The sequence below is a fragment of the Glycine max genome, chromosome 9, assembly GCF_000004515.6.
Source record: "Glycine max cultivar Williams 82 chromosome 9, Glycine_max_v4.0, whole genome shotgun sequence".
NCBI lineage: Eukaryota > Viridiplantae > Streptophyta > Magnoliopsida > Fabales > Fabaceae > Glycine > Glycine max.
In genome coordinates, this window is record NC_038245.2 from 50,306,613 (window position 1) to 50,326,266 (window position 19,654).

General features: G+C 28.4%; 2 protein-coding genes across 2 annotated transcripts; one reads left to right on the forward strand and one right to left on the reverse strand.

Annotated features, from left to right (window-relative positions):
• Positions 1 to 4,126: 4,126 nt before the first annotated feature.
• On the reverse strand, positions 4,127 to 5,485 carry LOC100785750 (uncharacterized). The gene has a single exon (XM_014762489.3). It carries the CDS (start codon positions 5,231 to 5,233, stop codon positions 4,259 to 4,261), a length of 975 nt encoding a protein of 324 aa, XP_014617975.1. The 5' UTR covers positions 5,234 to 5,485; the 3' UTR covers positions 4,127 to 4,258.
• Positions 5,486 to 12,236: 6,751 nt separating this feature from the next.
• On the forward strand, positions 12,237 to 17,842 carry LOC100794199 (WAT1-related protein At3g30340-like). The gene is made up of 6 exons (NM_001370930.1): positions 12,237 to 12,427; positions 15,491 to 15,547; positions 15,816 to 15,932; positions 16,567 to 16,969; positions 17,164 to 17,315; positions 17,592 to 17,842. The coding sequence occupies exons 1-6, from the start codon at positions 12,237 to 12,239 to the stop codon at positions 17,821 to 17,823; spliced, it is 1,152 nt and encodes a 383-aa protein (NP_001357859.1). The 3' UTR covers positions 17,824 to 17,842.
• The last annotated feature ends 1,812 nt before the right edge of the window (positions 17,843 to 19,654 follow it).

Genomic DNA, 19,654 nt, shown 5'->3' on the forward strand with positions numbered 1-19,654 from the left:
GGATCATAGTTTTACATAGATTTGAGTGTATGCAAAAAAAAGAGGAAAAAGAAAAGCGAGAGATAAAAAAACGTAGAGACGTATCGTAAAATGTAAAAACTGACCTAATAGTTAAGGTACTTTCACCCTATTCTTTACTCTATTTTTTTATTTTATTATTTTATAAAAAGAATTTTATTTTACTTTCTATCAAATAAATAAATAAAACATTTTTTTTATTTTCTAAGAACATATATTTAATTTATTTACCTTAAAATATTATTTTAATTAATAAAATTATTTCTCCTTATTTATTTAATTACAAAAATTTTATTATTTTCTTAAAATTCTATTTATTTAAATAAATTTTTTAAAAAAATTATTTTAAGAAAGATGGTACGTACAATTTTGTTTTTGTTACAATCTAATACTATATACATTGATTATTTTGATTCATTCCGCATTTTGTTAAAGTTTTTTTTTATTATTTTGAATGTTATTTAAACACACATTATTTAAATAGAGAAAGACGCACCGTCATGCCCACCTGTTCTATTTCATTGGAGGTGAATAGAGATTAGAGAGAGACTACCATTGAGATGAGAGCTCTCTTCTCTAAAATTGGAATACAACATAGCGAGTTGTTTTAGTTGTTGCCTTTTGTAAAGGACCTGTGACTCATCATGCACATGAAATGGAGGAGAATAAGACATAATTCATATATACAACACAAGAATTTAGCCTTTATGTCACTTATCTAATTGGTAAGTAATATTCTGAGCGCAGCATCAGAGTTATATACCATGGTCTTAGGTAGATTTTTTATGATTTCTTGTGTTTGCCTCAGCAACTAATTGAGCCTTAAGTCAAAACATTGGCAGGTTATTCAGCCTCAATCAAAGGGTGTTCTCAAAGCCCAACCTTCCCCTTAATAGCTCTCCCTTTAAATTATATGCGCTAAACATTTGCAATTAAAAACAATTATGTAGTGGGGAAAAACAAAAAAGAAATTGTGACATTAATTTAGGTTATGAGGAGTTGCAACTTACAAAACAATCAACTAAGGAGGAGAGATGATATGTTATCTAGTTCTTTTATTGCAGTTTTCCCTCTAATCTATACATAGGAAGAAGCCATCCAACAAAATTGAATTGAAACTTAAGCTAGGCTTAGTGACAGAAATATGAACCTGCATAAGGTTACTACAAAATGCATTAAAAAGTTATACATATCTTCTTACATTTGGGTAGTTATCATTAGCAATATGCAATGAGCAAAATGTGAGAACTTAGGACACTTGATGTAAAAAGAGAAAGATAATAAAGGATGAACAAAATGGAAGAAGAATAGTGATACATGATAGTAAGAAGAAAGAAATCAAGTTGTAGCTACTCTGTTTGAAGAAAAACCGATTAAATGAACTGTAAATTTCCAAATTACGTAAATTAATACAAATTAATCAATTTGCTATGGCATAGATGACATGAGAGGTGATTGGAGGAGGGGAAAGAGATGCTTGAGAGAATGTTATGGAAATTTTTTAATGAGAGCTTAATAATGGCTGAAAAGCAATTGAAAAACATTAGTAACCAATGTCTTAAGAAGTGTATAGAAATAAGAGGAGTATGCCACATAAGTGAAAAGGATGATGTGGAAGAACATGCGATTTCTGAAAATCTGAGATGATGACGTCAGAGTCCACGACTCAGGATTAATGTACTATAAATATATATTAAAATGAAGAAAATATCGTTGCACATGTATATATCTAGTTATTTGTAATTAATAAAACATTTTTTTTTGTGCAATTTTAAATATAATTTTTATTCGCATCTTTGGATTTTTATGAATTTAAGTATGAAGATCTAAGATTTACTATTTTTCCCCTAAGGTTCACTAAATTGTTACAAATTTAAGTATCTCAAAAAATAAAAATTTCTTATATATCTCATCTTATTAACCCTTTTAAATTATATAAAATACTTGCTTAAGCTAACAAATTATTTTGCTTTTTAATTAAATTATAAAGAATATTTGCTTTAAATTAATTTTTGAAACCAATAATTACTTTTTCCTTTTGTTTGTCGTGTCGGATTGAGGAAATCAAGGTAGGAAGCACTTGTCTCACCTTGAATATTATACAAGAATTTATGACATGAAGACCATTAAAACACTGTGAGGTAATGTATGGATCAATATTCAAAAGAATGCCAGGGCCAAGGGAAAGTGCTACAACTTAAAGCAATTCTATGTGTTCCAGTAAGTGGTAATTGGTAAAGAAGGTGATGTAGAAAGGAATAAACTTCTTTCTTGTCTACTTCCCTGCAAAAATACAATACCAGCATAAGAGCAAAACTTTTACATATCAAATCCTTTAAATTTACAAGCAGGCAGATTCAAACTTTTACATACAAAATCCTTTAAATCTACAAGCAGGCAGATTCACAACAGTAATAATGTGTATTACTTTCTTGAAAATTACCATATTTATCATCAAATTGATTAGGGTCATATTCCTTACTAATAATTTTCCTTGCATATTAGTATCTTCCATGGTAGTTTTGAGTACGCTTGTATACTATTTCTCCTCTGAGTAAACATTACACGCTAATAACTTGAATGTTTTAACTTTAACCAGTTAATTTATACTAAATAAAAGATTTTGTGGTAAACCATAGGAAGGAAATAACTGGGATGATATGATACCATTTGTTTAATTAAATTGAGACATTGAATCAAACAATTCCATTTGTTGAACGAAACTCTTATACGCCGAGGTGCTTATTGAGCTGACTCCAAATCCTTTTAAAACCTCTTGCAGCAGTGCATCATGAGTTCCTTCGTAGGTTTGTACCTCCTTTGAAACCTTGATTTTAAGCCTTGATTGAATTTTGGTTCTCCTATTTAAGAAGGCAGAACATTTTTTATTGTACATCACACATATGTGTGATTTTCTCTAACTTTGATTATAAAAATATCTTCGATAGGATTGCAATTTAGAACCTTATATATATTAGCTGGGTTTACAACAAAACTAAGCTACTAATTTTTATTATAACTGATTATCAAAAAAATATAATTTTCGCAATTGTCTCAAATACATCTTAAAAAGGAAACTTATTGTGCTTTTGATAATTGTATTTTCTTCATGTTCTTTGGATTGAACTTGATACCCATCTCAACTTGTCTACCACATAAGCCAAGATGTACATTTGACTGCCATCAGCACCTCCAGAATTAGGAAGAAGAAAAAGGCAAGAAAGGAAGAAGATAAGTATCAAATTTCTCATTACTGGCTTGATTATTTATAATGCTTCCTAGTAACTGAATTGTACAATTTGATTCCTAGGAATTTGTTAGTGCGTGTCCCATCCAAGCGAGATCCTCTGGAGCTTCCTCACACATAGTCGTTGAGGTATGCTGGTTTGGTAAGTTTTCTTTTGGGCTTTTCTTCTATTTGCACCTCCCTTTTTGATTTTGTGGCTGCTGTCCCTGTTGTTGCTGTGTTTGCTTCTGTATCACTTGTAGTGTCATGAGTTGTGTAGCGTTGGGATTCATCGAATGAAGATGATGATGGTTGCTACTAGTATAGATTCCAATGTCCAAATAAGATCATTTCGCTGAATGTTATGTGCTTATTGAACAACACATCTGACTTGTATTTTAGGCAAACCTAATGGATGGATCACTTGTAAAATTTCTTTATTATAGGTGACAACTTACACAGGACCATAAAGCACTCCAAAAGTTTTTAAATTTCAACTTTTACCCTTCAGTTCTATTTTATTGTTGAAATTATATAAGTGTGACCCCTTCAAAATTTTGATTTTAATTGGCTCCCCAACCTCTGCATCCTTACTCTACCCTGGTACATGATGTCATGCTAATCTATTAACCTTTTTGAATTAAAAGTAGAACAAATTAATTTGAAAAGTGCAATGCGTAAAGAATTTAAAAAGAAAAGTCTTCTAATTAAAGAAACAAAATGGTGCAAGTCTGTTGTCTATAGTCGTGCGTGGGTAAATTCAAATATATTTTTGTTTCTTGCAATCACACTATAAGTTAAATGTCAAATATTAAGAAAAAAAAGATTGAATTTTAAGAGCCAAACATGTGTGCGTGAAGTAGACATGCAAAAAGAACTAAGTTAAGGAAAAGAGAACACTTAATTTGCAGAGGACTGCAATAGCATGTTATGTAATCAACAACATGTATTTTACAACAAAACTAAACTATTGACTTCCCAAAATCCATTTTGCTTTTCACAATTGCCTTTTCTTCATATTGTGTGCAATGATGCCGATACCCATCCCAATCTTTCTGCCACATAAGCCATTGAGTAAATTTGGCTGCATGCCTCTTTGAGGGCTTGAAGGAAAATCAAAAGAAAAATGCCTCCAAAAGCAGCAACTCTCAACACCACTCTTTCTGGTGGCGAGTTTAGTGTGAGGTAAACACAATCCACAGTTATTAAAATCCAGCTAAACCTTTCCATCAAGGCTTTGATGAACAAAAATTTCCCTGCATAGTTTTCTCCTGAGATTTTGCACATAATCCTCAAACACAACACCCCCACAACAAAAAATATGGTCATTGACCAACCCCTATACCTCACTAGTTTCCCTCCCACAACCAAGGCCTCTTTCCTGCACACACAAGATGCACACTCACCTGAAAATGTTGAGGACATGAGTGCATCAAAACCTGTGTAGTAAGGCAGCACAACAGAATCCAGATACAAGCTTGCATGCAAAATGCCAGACACTGTTGATGCCACAAAAAAAGTGTACTTGAAGTCCTTATCAGCTGCATTGTCAAAGGACAATGCAGAAATGAGAACCATTAGAAGAATTGCAGGACCAATGCAATTGAGTGGGAATATTGTGTTGATTTGAGGACCCTTTGCAAAGGCTAAGATTATTAGAGGGAGGGATATAGGACCTGAGGGCAGAAGGAATCTTTTTGATTGACCCAAAAAGATTCTGCCTCTTCCTGAACTCATGTCCATTACCAATATGACAAGAGTCACCAAGTAAGAAGCTGCTGTAAAGAGAAGGACCAAGATATCAACAACAAGAGGGTAGTTTGAAGGGTATGTTTTGTCACAGAAATAATGGTAAGGGCAATTGATTGTATCCAAGGTTTCCTCCACTTGCCAACTGATGCATTTGAAGAATGTGGCATGGATTTCATCATCTAGGTCCCAGCCAGGTTGGAATGTTGGGTATGCTGGGAGCCAGAGCAACATATTCATTATGTGGGTTCTGTTGGTAAATTAAAGTTTGATATCTTATAAATAAGAACCATGTGGATAATTTTTGCTGTTGTTGGTTGGGGTATTCAACTCCAAGTTTAACTGGATGAAGAAAGACCAACTAATCAAATTCTATTTTCCTATATAGATAAATTTGGTAGCATTAAAAACAACATTGTGGCTTCCTTTGTTTAATTGTTCACTTTCTGTTTGCAATTTCCTGGGCCAATTGCCTTTCAGAGAGGAATTCAGTTCCTATCTGAAGCATACTTAGTAGTTGAATTATGTAAGCAAAATTTGTAAGGGTGGTGTTGTTGAATTTTTAAGTGAAGAAATGAAGTGTTAAGATTAAGGCAACGTGACTCCAAAGGGAAAGGGATTTTGTTTGGTGAGTGATGGCCATTTATTGATTGGTATGATGTGCTGCCAAACTGATGTAGTATCAGCTATGTACAAACAAAAATTGGTATACCAACAGTACCTCATATGGAGCATGACAGAATTTGTATAGGATAATTATGTTTCGCTTTTTCAATTATTAGTTGTATGAGACAAATTATTAGAGACCACTCAACTACACAAGTTATTGAAATTCAGTATTTTTACTCATCTTTAAAGAAATGAATATTATCACCCAATTGGTTCTCAAGATCCAGAAGATGATTGGGAGAAGAATCCCATGTCAATTAATGCAGTCACCTTCTTCATCACAAGGTTAGGTTGTCTTTTTCGTTGCAACCAAAGTTAAAATTATAATACCTAAGAATTATATGTACTATAAATTGAATCTAACTCCATATTATTCTAAAAGTGGTTATTATTATTATTATTTACACTAAACCTTTTATTCATAAAATGTAAGTGGCTTTAAGTTCTAGTGACCTAAGAAAATCTTTTCTCACACTTTGGTACGTAGTAAGTCATATATATCCACTGTGCGTAAATATTGTAAAGTATTCTATAACTGACACTACTTCTCATAAAAAAAAAAAAAAAAAAACTGACACTACTTTTATTGTACGGTAATGTGATATCATTTTTTTAAATAGCGACTTTGGTCAATGTAGTTTGTACTGGGTGACAAGTTTTTTCCTAAACTATAGAAATCATCCATTTAGTTCACAAATGTTTACATGTATGGATAATTTAATCCAACGGTTAAGCATCTTTGTCTTCATTAATGTTTTAGGTGACATGGCATGTGAAAATCGACGTGGCACATCCATGTGTGTAAAAGTAAACAGCATGCACAGGATCAAGCAATGGTGGAGCAATTTGTCAGTTTACTCTTTTTGTTTTTACATCTAAAAGTCACTACACAATCACACAAAATCACCATTCAGGTTTTTCTTCATTTTACCATTGTGAGAGAGAAGAACCTGAACCCCAACATTCTTCATTGTTCTCCTTCTTGTCATTTGCATTACTGGTAGCCAATAGCGATGACGCGATGTTAGACGGTGGCATTTCGTTTGTGGCCATCATTTGAATATGATAAGTTAAGGTAAGGTCACATTTTGTTATTCTATTGCACAACAAATGTGTTGATGAGGATGCTCTGTTTGAACCCTCTATTTCCCAACCACAATTTGAAAGAATGTATGTATTTCTTTATGCATGTTAGAAGGGATTCAAAGCTTGTTGGAGATCATTTATTGGTCTTCATAGATTTTTTTGGAGGATATTATGGGGGCGAATTACTGTGTGTTGTTGGACATTGAAATTTTTCCTATAGCATATGCTATTGTCAATGTTGAAGATAAATATAATTGGAAATGGTGTTTGACTTTGTTACATCAATATCTAGGTGAAAAAAAATAATTTGGTTTGAACTTTATGTCTAACGTTCAAAAGATAGTAGTCTCACTTATTTTTTGCATTCATGCATGCATCAATAACTATCATTTGTGCATGATTCGTGGACCAATCTATCAATATATATTATAGTATGGAGACCACTCTAACATTAAGTTTCATACATTAGGGCCCAATTTGTTAATAATGTGTTTCAATTGTAATTTATTTTGACTGTTACTTATGTTTATATGCAATCACGCAGGGTTTGGTCCCAGTAACTAGAGGTTTTTCGTAATGCTCCTCACAGGTTGTGTTATGTCTTTATGGAGGAATTTTTCCAAAAATAGAAAGATAAGGAGCTTAGGGTTTGACAATGTGAAGGGCATCAACTGTATCAGAATTTGACCAATACATGGAAGCTGTGAAGAGGAAGAATGATTAGGTTACTATGGTGTGAAGCTTTCCTTTACCTAAAAAAAATCTATTAAAATTAGTACAAAATTTAAATTTAATGTCTATAGTTGATATATAAAAAAAGATATTTTAGCGAAAAATATTGATTATAAGATCACATATTTAGTTAAAATTTTATTTCATGTTGATATTTTGTATACATAAATTAATTTAAATCTTTAATTGAGTCAATTTGAAATTTGAATAATATTTAAAATACCAACTTAATTTTAAAAAAAAATTAACAAAGTGTATTAAATTAAAATTTGAGAGACCCCTTTAATATTTTCGCCTTAAGCCCTTTCCAAAATATCTGTACACTGCCCTGCTCAACCTTCACATATTATATATGAACTCAACGTTAACGAAAATAAAGATAACTTAACAATTGAATTAAATTGTACGTGTCTATATCTTTATACTAGATTAAATTGATTATTTCTATAATTCAAGAACAAAATTCTCACCAAGTGCATTACATCCGCTTTACAACAAATTGTTTTGAAGGGGAAAGCGTTTAAAATTTATTGAAGATGTTTTATAACAAGTATATACCCATTTTGGTTGCTATGAGAGTGGTTTCAAGTTCACGTTGACATTGATTCCTCAAAAATGAAAATTTTAAATTTAGTTTATGAATGTAAAAAAATTGGTTGATTTTGTTTTAGGAAATTGATTGTGTAAGAAGCTTGCATGTAGAAATCAACGTCATGCGGAGTCATTAACCAAGAAAGTTTACTTTAATTGGTTGCTGTGAGAGTGGTTTCAAGTTCACGTTGACGATAATATAACAAGATTTCGAAGCACAGAAAATTGTTTTGGGATGATATTCGTATATTATCTATCAAGCATAAAATGACGATCGAGCTTTTTTCCTTCATTTTTTCTTTTTTTCTATTTCACTCTTGGTATTTGAAAATTACGCTAAACTTCAATTAATACTGTATCCGAGTCAAATCGGTATATGAGAGAAAGTTGGTATCAGCTTCCCTCCTTTAATTGCCAAAAATTGGCATCTTGTCGGAATAAAACTAATAAATAACTAGCTAGCTAAATCCAGAAGAAAAATAAAAAATTATTCTAAAGAAAATGGAGACCAAGTCATATCTGTCTCCATCTGCTTTCTAATGATGCTTGAAGCCACTTGCACAATTAATCAACTATTATGTAACAACCATTTCAAATTAAGAAGCAAATAAATTAAAATTAAACCGAGTCAAGAGAAGTTAATTCTGATATCAATCGATAATAATAAAATGAGATGCTAAACGAATTATTCCAGTGATCCAAAACCGGCAGAAATCTCATCCCAGTGTTATAAAGGCAAATGGAACCAACAAGAATGAGTAAAATATTGAAAATTGGCCCTAAAAGTATTGACACGAACTTTATGCTACATACCACAGATTTGGGTACGCTTGCAAATGGGTTCTCTGTAGTCCAACTTTCGGCTTTAATTAACAATTTCTCGTTTTTATTCATTTTTTAACATTCTTTTCATTGACTATTTTAACATCAAAAATATGATATTTTCTTTTTCTTAAACTTAACTCAATCAAGATCTGAAATATTTGAAATAAGATCATGCCGAATTGACTATTTAAAACAATATACTTTTAGGACAAAAGTTAATATTTTCAAATAAGGCACAAATTTTTTTATTTTTTTTACTGTAATAAAACTTTTATTATCAATACAAAAAGTAAAAAAAAAATATTTTTTAAGTGAATAATAGATACTAAACTATGTTAGGACAACTCAAAACATGACTCGGTCTATTCTCAAAATCAACACCTATCTAAATCATTTAGAGTCATCAAAATGAACTCAAATCTATGGGGTAACCCAACTCACCACGGGTTTAGGTTGAGTTGGGCTTGCAAAAAAAAAAAAGGAAAATTTTTTATAAGTTCAGATACTGAACTCTCTGCTTATTCGGGTTGAACTTGTGGTGGACCGGATAGTCTCACCTAACCCACCTAAAAATTAACCTAGTGTTAAGCTTATTACTTTTTTGTGTTTTTGTATTATTATTTTAGTGATTTGTAATGTTATTTTTGACTTCAAAGCAACAAGTTATAAATTTCAATGTTTTTTTAGTAATTATGTTTTGTAACGTTGTTTAAGATTATTTTATTTTAGACTATTATGACTATTTTGGCTCTCATTCCATCCATAGCAAGATACTTTGATATTTTCTAGCTTAATGAAATTTAAACTAATGAAATTTAAAAACAATTCTATCATTTATTATTCATAATTTTGTTAAATATTCAAATTGATTTTTTCTAAAAAAATTTGATTTTTTCTAAAAAATTTGATTTTTTTGCTAATCATTTCTTTATAAAAAAATAATTTTTAGTTTTAGGTGAACTACATGATGGCCCGAGGTAAGCCAAAATTTTCAAGTCTCCACAAAAAGTGAGTTAGGTTGGACTAGCTCGTTTATAAGGTGGGTCAAACCTAATGGATCGACCTGGTCCATTTTGATAGCTCTACTCAAATCGAGCTGGGTAGGCTCATGCTCACCCCTACTTATATCTAATAAATTTTAAAATTATCATTCAACAACTTTAGATTAATGATAAAAAATATTAAAATAATTTTTTTAAAAAAAGTTTATCAACTCCTTGCTTTAGACTAATGTTATAAAATGATATAATAGTTATCAAAATTATACCAATATAATTTGGTCATTCATCTTTTTATAGTATTCATTACAATTTACTAAAATAATGACATTTTTTTCTCTTTTTAGACTAATATACTATTTTTTTTATAAATATTATTTTTCTTTTAAAGTCTTCGTCATTGAAATAATTACATTTTTTTCCTTTTTTAAAATAATATTACTTACTTCATTTGTTAGTATCTTTTTATTTTACAATTTATTATTGTTATGTTAAGGGTTATAAATATTTACATTTGTAACCAAATTAATAACCTTTATTCTTTTTTATTATATTGATTTGGTTATAATTTATTTGAGGAATTAAATTTTATTCATAATTAATCTTTGTATATCACATAAACTTATACTACATAAGAAATTGATAGTTCTTCTAAAAAAAAATTGATAATTTTAATTTTGAGACCTTTTTTTTATCGGCCTTTAATTTGAGGCATACTAATAACTATTCTCCTTTTTTTTATTGTTATTATTCTTTTTTTCCTCTTATCTCATCTTTGTTCTTGCGAATGTTAGCTCTAATTTAATTATGGTTTTAAGTGAACGAATATAATTTTAAATTTATGAAATTAAACATCATTATATAAAATTTGAAAAAATAAACTAAATACTATTAAGTTGTACCAAACTTAATAGATTTTAGATTTATTTGTTAAAATAAATAATTAATATAATTTTTTTATTACAATATCATCTAAGTTATATTTGGCCCCTAACTTTTTTTTGTTGGGTCCACCCCTATAAATGATAATTTGAAAAATAGATTCTCTGCATTCACACATTCACGAATTAGAACCATTGAGTGAATATCGATACTTTAAATTAGATTTGTTAAGATAAATTATGAATGATCTGGTCTTATATTTGATGGTTGCACCTAGCTAATGCCTGAATGCAACAATTTCATGGTAGTAGGGAATCTGGACTTGATTATTTGTGATAAGTGTAAAATTATTTTACGTTGTTATAGTAAAGCTTATTTTCTCATTTTTAGTATAAAGATTTCTATATTATCAATGTCTAAGTGCATATTTAATTTTAAGTTCATAATTAATTTTAGATAATTTTTCACATGTTTGATTTTATGTTAGAGAAGAGACTAAAATTAATTATAGATTTAGAATTAATTTTGGATTGAAACAATTTAAGTAGCTTATGTGTTGGATAAAAAACACACTAAATACGTGTTTGATAAAATTGATTTTGAATATAATTGATTTTACAAAATTGATCTTAATTAAAATTAATTTTAAACTAATGCAATTTATGTTTGAATATTTTCATTGTAGAATCAAGTTATGATTATAATTTTGTATAAATTTTTCTATTTAACACAAAAGTTACTAAAAGTTATTTTAATTTATAATTAATTTTGAACAAAATCAATTTTAAGATCTTCTGTAAAATTTGATTTAAAATCAATTATAAACACAAAATCAATTTTTTAACGCCTAATCAAACACACATTGAATTGAACTTCAAAATCAATTCTAATTAAAATCATCCTAATATGAATCATATTACTTTGAAACTTATAAGGTACAACTTAGGTGACTAGTAGTTTGAACTCTTTAAGCATGTGATAAGGGTTTAATTTTTTATTACATGAATAGAGCAATATTTATGGAAAAAAAATATTCCTTAATTGATATTCTACTTTTCTAGGAATTAATTTTATGATTTTTAACCGTAAAGATACCTTGCTTTGATAATAAAAAAAAAAGAAGAGTTAATTCTAATAAAAATTAATTTTATCAACCCACCAAACAGTCCAAAAGGCAAAAGAGTGTTGGTGAGGGGCATTCATACCAAGAATGAGTAGACGTGAGTGGTCAGGCTTTAGAGATCCGATTAGTAGTTACAAGTAAAACGTATGTTCCCAATAATAGAACGAATATTGTATGCTATTTCGTAAATTCCCACCAAAGAAATAAAAATGAAAACAATTTTTGGAATGGAATATATCGTGACTTTTAATTTGTTCCTCTCTTCTTGGGAGCTAATTCCTCTATATATAGTGAAGAAACAGACAATAAACTGTAATTAAGAGAGAAAAAAATAACCATGACTTTGTTGAAGTTCCATGAAGTGTGGAAGCCAGTTTTGGTGATGATTATAGTTAATTTAGCTCTGGCTTTTGTCAATATATTTCTGAAGAAGGTTCTTAATGAAGGAGTGGACTACTTGACCATCCTAACATATCGACAAGCAATTTCAGCCATTTTCTTGACACCTATTGCTTGTTTCTATGAAAGGTACCATCTACTTCACTAAATTCTTCATTTTATTATGTATCAATGCTCTCCTTTCTCATTCTGAATCAAAGTTACTTTTCGTCCAATTCAAATTAACTTTTAATTTCTGAGGAATTTTCACCTAAAATAAGTATTTGATTCCCATCTCATGCTAAAAAAATCTTTATATGTTTATCAAGAATTTAAATGTAAAAACTACTGAAAAAAAAAATTAAGATGTTGAAGTTATTTTAAGGTTTAATTATTCTACGGTTTTATACTTTTACTAGATTTCAATTAGGTAGTTGAACTTCTTTTATTTAATTGGGTTTTTGAACTTTTCTTTTTAACTAGATTTTTCTGTTTAATTGTCCTTATAAAAAACTAATTATAAACACCTAATTAAAAGTATAAACAATAGAATGATACTTTTCGTAATGTGTTATAGTACAAATTAATCAATTAAAGAAACTTTAGGGAAAACTTAATAAAAATTCAAGGATCCAATTAAAGAAACTAATTGAAAATCCATCCAATCCGAGGACAAGTTGTTAAGGGTCCCAACTTTTCAACCTTCTTGCGACAAGTGATAATATGTGAAAAGTTCAGCTTTTTCTTTCAACATTCACCTTTCTTACTTCTTTCTTTTTGCTTACGTGGGAGAACTTTTTTAATTAATGAATGCAAATATGGAGTCCGTTCATATTATGCAAAAACATTTTGAAATTTGTGATAACATATTTGTCTGGGTAGAGAATTGTGATTTAATTTTAAAATTATAAAAATTTAAGTGATGATCTTATTTTAAACAAAAAAGTTCAAATATCGTTAAAATTTTCTGAATATTATAAAAATAGTATTGGTATTGTTATTCTGTAAAAAAAAGTTTTGGTTTGTTATCACTAATTTCATTATTTTAATATTTTTATTAAAAATAAAAATGGTTGAAAATTTTATTTGGTATTAAAATTTTAGCAATTAATGAGTGTGATTCTTAATTATTTTCTATATACACAATTATTTGATTTATAAAGATAACATAGAAAATCATTTAGTAATTCATTTACATCATTCACTGTAACAAAAGATATTACTTTATCTGTAACTTCTGATTTAACTATAACTAAAACATTAAATTGTTAGTATTTATTATTTTAAGTTTAAATATTAATTATTTATATGAGCAAAAATTATTTATGCATAAAAGAGAGATTACTGCATAAAAAAACAGAAAAGAAGTACAAAATAAAAAAATATAATATATTCTATAGATAGGAAAAATGCGTATATAATTTGCTACGAATTATAGCATATTTTATATATAGACATTAATATTTTTACTTATTTATTTTATTTAATTTGATTGATTTTTTTTAAAAAAAAATCAATGCATTACTATTTTTATACATTATAAAAAAATTTATTTTATAGATGTAATTTTAAATTATGTTGAAAAAAAAATAAAAATATGATAATTCACTCAATAAAATCTGATTGACTCAAATATTAAATATGTTTAAAATGCATAACTTTATTAAGATTTGAAAAAAAATATATATATTATGTTATTTTTTTTCTACATTTTAATAATAAAGACAAAAAAGACCTAGCATGGCCGTGTTAGGAAACTAGTTTGATAAAAGTATGAGGAACCACATATTAATTTACCTTATTTTAGTTAATACAAAAATAATTTTATTTTTTTTATATTTTTATTTATATAATATTTATTTTGAATTTATCTAATTTTTTTTGTGACAAAATTATATTCTAGAATCGGGTAAATATTTATTTTTGTCTTTGAACCTGATAGACATTAATGATTAAGTTCTTAAAAGATGAAAAAAATAAAATTTTGTTCTTAAATTTTTAAAAAATGTGACAAATTAGTCATATTGTTAATTTTCTATGTTAACTCAAACGGTTGTCCCTACATGATATTTTTTATGGCTTGGCAAATGATAGTCTCCATGTGATTGTTATGTGTCATATCAACGTGGCTGTTATATGTCAAAAAGTAATTTTTCAATTTGATCTCCAAACTTAATAATTTGTTGACATTTTAATCCCTTAATTTATTTAGGTATTTTTATTTTGATTCTTGAAATTACTTTTAAAATTTTAATTAAATCTAATACTACATATAGATTATTAGCATAATGACAATAAATAACATTTATTTACATTGATAATAATTATTTATAGTGATGGAAATTGAATGAAATAATTATCAAATATAGAAATAAAAAATATTATATTTTATATTTTGAAATCACTATTAATTTATTTATTACATTTTATTAAGTTAAAATTTTATTCAAATAATATTATAACGGTGACACCAACAATAATTGACACAAGAGTATGCAAGAAAATGGTTTTAACACTTTTATTTTTGTTCCTTTTGTGATTGTCAAATTTTTTTAATTGTCTTTTCGTCATCAACATTATTCCATAAAATAGATTAATTAATTAATTAATCCAACATTTTTAGGTATATTAATAGCATATAAGATAATAACTTGATTAGGGTAGAATATCTGATTTGAAATCTTATAGAATCTTATTAGTAATGTTATAGATTTAGCACTTACTATTGCAATGTAACCATTGATAAATTAGTTTCATATTTATAGTATAATTTAAATAATAAAATTGAAAAAATAATAAAAATGAGCAAATATGATAATATTTATACTAATAATTTTATGCAACATGAGACTTAATTGAAAATTTAAAAGTGCTTTCAGTAACTCAAAAGTTAGAAGGTGATCAAGTTCAAAAACTAAAATGATAATAAGTTATTAAATTCAAAGATCAAGTTAAAAATTAAATAAATGACATGTGACAATCATGTGTATGTCACATCATCATCCAAAGTGTCATGTAGGTAAAATTGGTTGAGTTAATAGAAAAAATTAACCATGTGACTAATTTTTTATATTTTTTTTATAAATTTAAGAATAAAATTTTAATTTTTTATCTTTTAAAAACCTAACTATTAATACCCAACGAATTTATTGTATAGTATCTCTAGAATGTAGAAAAGATATTAGATGGTCATTTTTTAATTGTACTTTACAGGAAAAGGAAGCTGGAGGGTCACATAATATGTCTGCTTTTCCTAAGTGCTCTTGTGGGGTAGGTACTCTATAATCTATACATTTGCTAGCTTTAATTGAAAAGAAATATTAGTAAGAAGTTTCTTAATATTTTGTTTCTGATATTTTTTATTAGATAAAAGTTATGTTAGTTTTATCAGATAAATAAGTTGAGTTTATTTTTATATAGTAATTTTATTTTTAAATTAATGAAACTCACATGAATTTTAATCAATAAAAGAAAATGTTGAACAAAAAAGTATTTGACATCGTACTATAGCACCCTACTTGTTTTGTTTCATTTTCAGGGTAACACTCACTCAATACCTGTACCTTATTGGACTAGAATATACATCTGCCACGTTCGCATGTGCATTCCTAAATATGGTGCCTGTATTCACCTTTATTATGGCGCTGCCACTGGGGTAAGTCAAACATAGATATTGCCTAATTACGAAATAAAATTACGTTAGGGTTCAAGTTGATAATTTAAATTTTTTTAGGTGTAATTAATGCAAAATTAGGTGATAATTTAAATTTAACATTCAGGGCAATCAAATTATATAAATAAATAGAGTTGAATGAAAAGAAGAAAAAAACTTAAATACTAACATTCAGTCCTTTAAGGTTTTTATTTTCTTTCCGTGTAAAACTTTTAAAAAAAAAGTATATAGTGCAACGACATTAATGGACAATCCATTGACTTGCTTAGTCATTAGCGAGATTGATGGAATAAACACATGTAATTTTTTTAGATTGTATTTTTATTCTCTCATCAATTAGATAAGTTTTGAATAAATGAAGATTTAAAAATACAACTTAAAAAAGATATATATGAATGTTATATCAAACTCTTTGATTACATAATAAGTTAATGAGTTGTACCTGTTAAGTTATGAGACAACATGAACTAAAACAAAGAAAAAATCTTTAAAAAATTAACATGGAAAATAAGGTATTTTATAGGGATAAATTAAAAACCAAAAAATGTCTTGTGACAATTTTATGAAGCAAATTTTTTATATTACTCTTATATAGATTAAAACTTTAAATTGCTAGGATAGAGAAAGTGAACATGAAAAAGCTGAGTGCTAAGGCCAAGGTGTTGGGAACTTTTGTGTGTATTGGTGGAGCTTTGATGTTGATCCTTTATAAAGGAGTGCCCTTAATCAACCAACAACCAGAGCACATAGCAGACAAAGGCACAATAAGATCATCAGCCTCCAAGTTAAAGAAATGGATCATAGGTTCACTGCTTCTAACTGCAGGATGCTTCTTGTGGTCTTCATGGTTTCTTATACAAGCAAGCATTAGCAAAAAGTATCCATGTCAATACTCTAGCACTGCCATTTTGTCCTTTTTTGCTTCCATTCAATCAGCAATATTGACTTTGGTCATCGATAGAAGTAACGCCAAATGGATTCTCAAAGGAAAGTTAGAGATAATGACTGTTGTATATGCTGTAAGTATAATATAATATCCTTTATCACAAAATTTATCATTTAGAAATGTTTATGAAAGTTTCTTTTCAAATTATCTATAGTTCAAATCTGAATATCAATTAGCATATTGTGCAAGATTAATTCAACAAGCCTGAATTAATTATCTATACAAAATTTTGCATTCAAATTTTGCTTTGTGTGTGTGTGGACATAGGGGCTGGTAGGATCAGGCTTGTGCTATGTGGCAATGTCATGGTGTGTGAAACAAAGGGGTCCAGTTTTTACTTCAGCATTTACCCCTCTTCTACAGATGTTCGTGGCTGTGCTTGATTTCTCTATATTACATGAGGAAATTTATCTTGGAAGGTTGATTTTAGTTATTTTAATTTGAGTTTAATGATATATTGACAGTGTAAAATAATTCTACATAACATTGTCATTTAATCACAAATTATCATTGTTATGATTTTTAAGATAATCTTGTAAAAGTTAACAAATTTATCATAAACAGTGATTTTTGATTGGATGATTGTAAGAGCATTGTTCTATTTTTTACCCTGTGAGTGTAAAACTATTTTGTTATTTTTTCCCCACCTTTTTACACTGCATTGCCCCTAATGCATTCCTATCTGCAATAAACAGTGTTGCAGGATCAGTCTTGGTTATATCTGGCACGTATATTCTACTTTGGGGTAAAAGTAAAGAGGAAGAACAATGTGCCGTGAAGGGTACTCAAGAAAGTCAAGAAGATGAAGAATGTAAGAATAATTTGGAGGCCAGTTCAAATGTACCTTCTAAGCTAAGGCCTAATGAGGAACAAGGATTCTCTGAATTACAAGTGAAGCAGCTAGCTATTACAGTAACTAGAAGTTGATAAAGTTTTAAGAATTTCATGCTTGAGAGGAGATTAACAAATTTAGCCTAAGGACTAATTTGTCAATTACTCATGTCAAGCATTGCATGTCAATTTCTTAATTACAAAGTTTTTATCTACCTATATGTAATGTACTAGTTTTTTTTTTTTTAAAAAAAAAAATTCATATGTAATTTACTAGTTGATAACTTGATATGCACATGCGAAACGTGAGTTCCAAGTTCACAGGGAGAGATATTTTTTTATGAATATCCATTATAGTAATGGTTTCCATACTGTGAATTGAATACATGATTGATGGATATGTGTAGACAGCTTTTGCTTAAAAACAAGATGCAAGTGCAACAATATTGCCCTAGGAATTACGAAATCCATTTGTTGTTAAGCAAATTAGAACCTCAATATCTACTCTATAAGCAATTGTGGAAAACACCGAACATGCATTATAAATCTAAATGGTTATGCAACTCTCCAAAACTATAGGGAGTATTTCCTCTTTTTCTAATTATAAGATTTTTTTAATTAATTCGTGTCTTTTAAGAAAAATAGTTAATCACATTAACTTTATCAATGAATTATATTATCATTAAAAAATTATCATTTTTTTATCTCTTTATTCACTTAATTATTTCTCATTGATGTTTGAAGAGAGAATCATTAAGTAAGGGTATATAAGAAATAATAATTAATACATATAAAAATTATAAAAAAAATTATAAAAAAATAAACACATTTTTAAAAAAAGTCTTATAATTAGAGACAAAGGAAATATAACTGTATAACCATAAATGGTCTGCTTTGAGACACACAAGTGTAATTACTCAATCAATTACCCAATCACATGCCTAATACATGGAAGGAAAAAGAGAGATACACCATTTCTAATGATGGAGTCATTAATATCCTCAAAGATGCTCCCATCCTTAGCCTTGTAATTTTGCTGCAACTGCTATCTAAGTACTAGTTTCCATCAATTTTATCACTAGAATCTTGGGTAGCATAGAAAAGGTGCTGCTCGCGATCATGTTCCTCAATGGCATTTGCTTTTGTTATGGCATTTCTTCTCCACATGTCCAAATTTCTTGCAGTACTGACACTTTAGCTTTCCATAATGCCAATAGTCTTTCTTCATGTAACTTGTTTTCTTGCATGAGTCACATGAAAGATATTTGTGTTCATTGTTCTTAATGAAATTTCTAGAATTCTCCTTATTTTTAGAAATTTCTTCATTTTTTTCTTTCCTCCATGTTCTTTATTTTGAGACTGTAATTTGAGCTTTGATTGAAAGACATTTCTAACCAAGTCTTCATCATGCATACTCAATCTTTGCTCATATGCTTCAAGTGATCTTATTAATTCTCACTGAAAAAGTGGACAAATCTTTGTTTTTTTATTGTAGTCACAATTACATCATATTTATAAATGATGAAAATTAGAATTTTTTAATAATTTTCTTGTCAAAAGTATCATTCTGGTATGCTCTCATTCGACCTACTATTTCTTTTATCCTAGAATAGTAGTCTTTTATAGTCTCGAAATCTTTCGTTTTTATTAATTCAAACTCATGTCTTAGAGTTTGAAGTTTAACTTAGCACTTCCTTGGAAATTCTCTTCCAGAGTACTCCATGCATCATCTTTAGCAGTTGTAGCACCATTATTGTTGGAAAAATAGTATCAACTATGGCTTGTTATAAAATAAATAAAGCCTTTTTGCTATTTTTCTTCAACTTTTTTTTCTGGGCTGAACTAAGAGTTGAAGTGTCTATAGAATTATTAATCCTTCTTTTATAATATCCCATCAGAGCAAAATAATGTCTTTATTTTTGGGCTC